At 46.5% G+C, this 6,000-nt stretch overlaps 1 protein-coding gene across 1 annotated transcript in view; it reads left to right on the top strand.

The window, feature by feature from the left end:
• The first annotated feature begins 1,505 nt into the window (after window positions 1–1,505).
• Window positions 1,506–6,000, top strand: part of LOC113407261 (protein Niban-like) — a 113,490-nt gene continuing 108,995 nt past the window's right edge. The window contains exon 1 of the mRNA XM_026655567.1: window positions 1,506–1,690. Coding sequence (XP_026511352.1) covers window positions 1,636–1,690 — 55 coding nt within the window. The 5' untranslated portion in view covers window positions 1,506–1,635. The remainder of the gene's footprint in view (window positions 1,691–6,000) is intronic.

Raw genomic sequence — 6,000 nt, 5'->3', positions numbered from 1 at the left:
AAGAAAGGTGCATTAAAATAACTGTAAAGGTCAGAAATTAGTCTTCAGAAGCAAGGAAATTCTGAATGAAGTTTGCTGTTGCACCAATTTCTCACTTCTGTGCCTTATGCTGCAAACACATGATCCTTTATCTAGAGCAGTGGTTTTCAACCTTTTTTCATTTGCAGACCACTAACAAATTTCAAATGGAGGTTCGGACCCCTTTGGAAATCTTAGACATAGTCTGTGGACCCACAGGGGGCTGCAGACCACAGGTTGAAAACCACTGATCAAGAGGTATTTGTTTAATCGTATCCCCTGAAGATAAGACAGTTTTTGTGGTGACAACAATTACCTTGCTTTTGTAGTATGCAGTGTTGTAGCTATATTGATCCCAGGATAGTGGACAGACAAGGTGGGTGAGGTAATATCCTTTACTGGACCAACTTCTAGATATTATCTCACCATCTTGTTTCTTGCTTTTGTAAGTCTATCACGCATCCTTACTGGGATATGTTCACAATTCAATGCACTTGGCTTAAAATGTGTTGCGCAAATCCCAGTGGGAATTGTGCAACTAATTTCCACAGATCGGACCACTGAATTAAGGACCTGTGGAAATGTGGGACCAGCCCTCTCCTGTCTCCTGCACAGATGGGTTTCCCACCTGTCATTTAGGGCTTTGAAACTAAGGACCAAGCTCTTAACCTTAGTGCAACATTGGCAGTGATGGCGGAGATTTAGGCACATGGATCCCATAGCATCCCAGCACACCTCTGGGAAAAAAACATCTGCCCTTGAAATAGGGTGTGTTCCCGCCCCCCCCCCCAATTCCTTGGAACGTGTGTGTGTGTGTGTGTGGGGGGGGGCTTTTCCTCTGATACCTCCTGTGTGGAAACATATAGTGTCTGAAGGAGCCTCAGTCACCACGCAGGAGAAGTTTCACCTGGTGCAAGCGGGTTTCCCCTTGTTCTGACCCAGGCAGCGTGTGACAGGGGTTGGCGGATTGGCAGGAGGGGGGACGACACAGCTGCTTGTGGCTGCGCTGTGCGGCGTCAAACGGGCTAACACCCCGCTACCTGGCGGAGGGCGGCACTTTTTCCCTTGGCGGGCTCCGCCTCCGAGGCTCTCTCACGGGCTGGGCCCGGAGAGGGGGACCCCCGAGCTCCCTGAGGGGGACAGTGGCGCTGAACTGTGACAGCCCCACGACGGGGGAAGCCGCAGGAGGCGCGGGGGAGCAGGAACCGTGAAGCCTGAAGGGGCAGCAAGAAATGGAGGGAAGTGGGGGGGGGGGGGGGGGGGGGGGGGAGAAGTTGGGGAGGGAGAAGGGCGGGAGGAGCCAGCTGCGGGAACAGAGGTGAGTGACGACAGAGGGGAGCCAGCCCAGGGGCGAGCAGAGCTCCCCCGCCCGGGGAGCGGAGGAGGCGCACGAGAAGGCGGTGCCTTTCGGAGGAAGTTTGCGCTCCGACTGAAGAGGAGAGAGAGAGAAAAAACACCCCCGATCCGAAGCGGCCAGCCCCGGCTGAGCGGCTCTTGCGAAGAGGCGCGTAGCTCCCCCACGCCAGCCGCCTCTCCTGCAGACCGGCCCCGGGAGCGCTCGGAGCCGCTGCCGCCCTCCCGCAGCTCGTGTCCGGCGCTGTAGCCCCTGCCCGCGCCATGGGCGGCTCTGCCTCCAGCCTGCTGGACGAGAGCAAATGCAGCTACATCCGAGGTACCGTACGGCGCTGCTGCCTGCCGGCCCGCAGACAGTCGGTACAAGTTAGGCGGGGGGACGCGGCGATTCGTGGGGCGGTTCTGAAGTTGCAAAGTATTTGGCGGCTGGCTGCCTCCCAGTCTGGATGCACCCTGAGACCCAGTGACAGGAGACAGGCAGCGGCCACACCACCACGTTTGCATCTGAATTTTAATCCGGGGAGGGAGGAGAAGGGGAGGGGGAGAAGTTGGCTGCTTTGGGGAGAAACGATGCTGCTTAAAAGACTAGCAGTGTTCGGTGTTTGCAGAAAGTGAAAGCAGCAGGCAGACAGGACAGTGGCCACTGGAGAGATCTGAGAGGTAGGCAGGAGCAATTGATACTTCTGGGTAACTCATTGTAATGAGCACCGACCCTGCTGTATCTGCCGGCCAACGGATCAGGCAAAGCCTGTTCTCAGGAGCCTCCAGGACCAGACGTGCAGAAAGCAGCACAGCTAGAATGGCAGGTTCACTGCATGACAGAGTGCCCCAGACCTTTCTGCCTGGCACTGGGACAGGGGACTGAATGGGTGGGTTTGGGTGCTAGTGCCCTTTTACAGAGGGACTCCCAGTAAACTAGAGTCCCAGCCTGAAGTTAGTGTACAAATTAGGCAAACTCGGCAAGGGGGAGCGGAGGAGGGCAGGAAACGTACCGGCGGAGGCAAATATTTTTGTTTTTGGAAAGTAAATACATCTGCTTGCATCGCCCTCTCCAGATGGAGGCTTTTCAATTTTAGGGGTAACCAAATAAAACCAGGCAGTTGAGACTGGATAATTATCAATCATACATTGAAAGTATGTGAACTATACCATCTTGCCATTGTTGAAAATGCCTTCCATGCTGTCTGGGGCCCATTAAAGTTGTGGGACTTCAGCAAAGCATTTAACCATGTGCTGAATTGAGGAACGGGGCAGATCACTTCAGAGAGGGCCAACATGATTCAAAGCAAATTATTTTTCACATGCCAATAATAATGCTTTTTTGCTCTTAATGATTGGCCATGCTTTGCCTAAAAATAAACACATGAAATCAGAGAGGGCCAAAATGCCCTGAAACTGGAAAGAGTGTCCACCTGATGTCAAGACCTCAACTCTGTGGTCCTCTAAATGGCACTATCAGCTTTGTATGCTGGCCCTAAGAGCCCGATTTTGCAAAATCCTTTGAAGCTAATAAAGTTTCCTCTGGGTTTTGGATTAGATAGATAATCCAGAAAGGATTTGAGTTACCCAGACCACTAAGGGGTTCTGTCACCACCTGCCTTGTAATGTTGGGTGCCTTAATACTATGCCTATGTGGCTCAGAGCTCTGACACCAGTAGCCAGTCTACAAGCATAAAGCATAAACTCTGCCTTCCACATGACTTCAACAACCCCTGTTCTGGTCTGGAGTTCCCCCCAATCTGTTTCCCTGAGTTCTTAATGACCAGGTATTCAGACTTTTCCACTTCGGCTCATCACCCCTCAAGGAATGAAACCTCTCCCCACCTATCAGTTCACTTTGGCAAACACACTCCCCACAGTTTGCACAACAGAGGTCAGTTTGGGGTAAAATAAAAGTTTGTTTAATAGAGAAATCATAGAATCAAAGGTGAAACAGTAAGGAAAAGCAAACACAGACAAGTTACACAGAAAATAAACATAAAGATGCAATCTCAGGCTTTACATTTCTATATTATCTAAATTCCCCTTTCGCCTTTCAGACTATGGAATTCGTTTTTATACAGAGCCGGGGAAACTCCCTCCTTCCTTAGTTATCCAAGACTGGGATTTTCTTTTCAATTTCAATGTCTTTCAATTAACTTTAATAGTCCACTATTGTCTTCCCCTGTGTTGTTCCATAGTAGGTTGTTGGAATTAGTGTCAGGGAAGCAACTAGCCTGTGAGATGTCCCTCCCTGCCTGATTACTTCCCCACACTGAAGTGATGTGGCAGTTGCACCCTAGTTGCCATTAGTGTTCTATGCAAAGGGCTAGTCTACACTAGCGAAGCACTACATGGGTGCTCTATATTGACAGGAGAGAGCTCTCCAGTGGGCATAATAAATTCACTCTGTGAGAGGCAATAGCTATTGACACTTGCTTTTAGGTTGGTGTAACTTATGTTGCTGAGAGGGGTGGCTTATTCACACCCCTGAGCAATGTCAGTTATACCTAAGTAAGTGGCAGTGTAGACCTGGCCATTTATGCAAGCATAAATTCATAGCCATAATCTGTAAACATCTTTCCCAATGACCATCAAGTACAGAACATTACAAGCTTTTATTAAAAGACCTTACTTGATGTATATTTATACACAATAACGTTGTATACAATCAGTTGATTCAATTGCTTATTCTTGGGGTTCAACCCCTCTTGTTCTCCACTTGGGGTGTCTGGACCTGGATTGTCACACCTGCTACAAAACTTGTGTTTATATGCTTATTGTTAAAGTGATAAAGAAAATGACAGCTTAATTTTCCAGAATATATATATATTTGCTTGTAAAGGGAAATAGATAAAAAGGTATCAAACATTTTGTTACTATCTGTCTAGATATATATATGTCCCCATCACTGTAGTAACAGCTGATGTTTATGTGACCAATTTTATGTCTGAAAATCTGTTTTTGCTAAACAAAATGTTTATAAAAAGGTGTGTGTGTGGGGGGGGATCATATAGTCAGTACTGAGACAAAACTTCTATTGAGGCCAGTATGAGTCCTACTGGTTCAGGGCCAACTGAGTCAAAACCCTTTTGGCACAAAATGCAGTCTGACTGCTCAGTGATGTTTGCTATTTTAGTTGGCGTTCACTGCATTATTTAGTTTGTGGTGTGATCTGTGCTGGAGTAAGAATGTAGAACTGCAACTCCTTTAGGAACCTCATGGAAAATGAATAATGAACTGTGTCTCTCATGAGTCTGCTCAAATTAGAAAGATTTAAAATGAATAAATCACTATCAGATGAAGACTGATGGGCCAAATTGTGGAGCCTACATGGGAGATCTGTATGCTTCCTAATGTGCAAGAGGGGGAGATCAGCTGCCTCTGCAGTTCTGATAGTTTCCTCCAGACTGTGGAGGATAGACTCAGCACAGGACAGAACCACGAGAAACATTTCAATGGGCTCCTCCTCCCTGGCTCCCCTTCCTGCCATTCATACAGTGGGGGAGGACAAGAGGGTAAGATTTGTCCCAGTATAATTTTCAACTTCAAGCCAGTATCTCAGCTTCTTGGTCATTGAGACCTGATGATGAGAGTTGAGAGTCTCTTAAAGGACCAATACCTAGTTACTGCAGATACTAAGAAGACTGTTTTATACGAGGCCTTTAGATGCATGAAAGCAAAAACTTTTGCAAGTTTCTGCTCTTGGCACTCTTGTCTGTGAGGGGAATGGAGAGAGCCATTGCCAGACAGTTAAGAAGTAAATATTTATTTAGAATGCGTCGGGCCATAATCCATTTTCAGTCTGCGTACAGTGATTTATTGGAAAGGGTCTTTGTGTAACTAAACAGTCCCTGCTTCAAACTCCTGCTATGAATAATGGTTGATTTTTATTTTTTATTTGTTTTAATTTTGGGAAGAAAGCAGCCTACAGTACTACTTTTAGTGGGAGAGGGGAGGAAGATGGAAGAGTGTCTTTAATTCTTGATACCTATTTAGGACCCAGTCCAACAAGTGCACCCCAAACAATATTCCAGTTGGCTTTGGTGAGGGTTTGCAAGATTCAGACCTTGTTTATCAATGGCTATCTTTTGGTAGAGGTCATGGGACAAGTTCTTCTAGAAACCAGGGAGGATGTGACAATGCTTCTCTTTTGAAAAGGGAGGAGGATAAATCAGTGTTTATATTAGAAAGGCAAGCAATTAAAACAATCTTGCTTAATTTTAGAAAGTCAGTTGAATGTTTTTCACAACAAGGCTAATGGAGGGCTTTAGAAATAACAGCAAAATGAGAAGAGTCAGCTGTTTTTTCCCTTTTGTTGTTGTTGTTTCTTTTTTTTGTCAGTAAAACTATATGCCAGTAGCATGTGAATTTCTAAATAACAATAAACCCAAACACTTATTCATGTGACTTCAGTGGAACTATTCACATGAGTAGTCTTGCAGGATCAGGCTTAACAATAGTACTTCATATGTCTTATTTTATTTAGAAAATGCATTCAGCTACATATCCTAGACTGAATGGGAATAACTTAGAAAGGGGGAAACACTCCACTGGCATAAAGCCCCAGTGTCTGGTGCTCTGTGTAGATGGAGTGCACCATGTTCAATAATTATGAATGTCATTTCCACAACCGCCCAAATTGGTGTC

Source organism: Terrapene carolina, unplaced genomic scaffold (genome assembly GCF_002925995.2).
Source record: "Terrapene carolina triunguis isolate 2854851 unplaced genomic scaffold, T_m_triunguis-2.0 Scaffold210, whole genome shotgun sequence".
NCBI lineage: Eukaryota > Metazoa > Chordata > Testudines > Emydidae > Terrapene > Terrapene triunguis.
The sequence above is the reverse complement of the archived record's forward strand: the minus strand, read 5'-3'. Positions and strand labels throughout refer to the sequence as shown.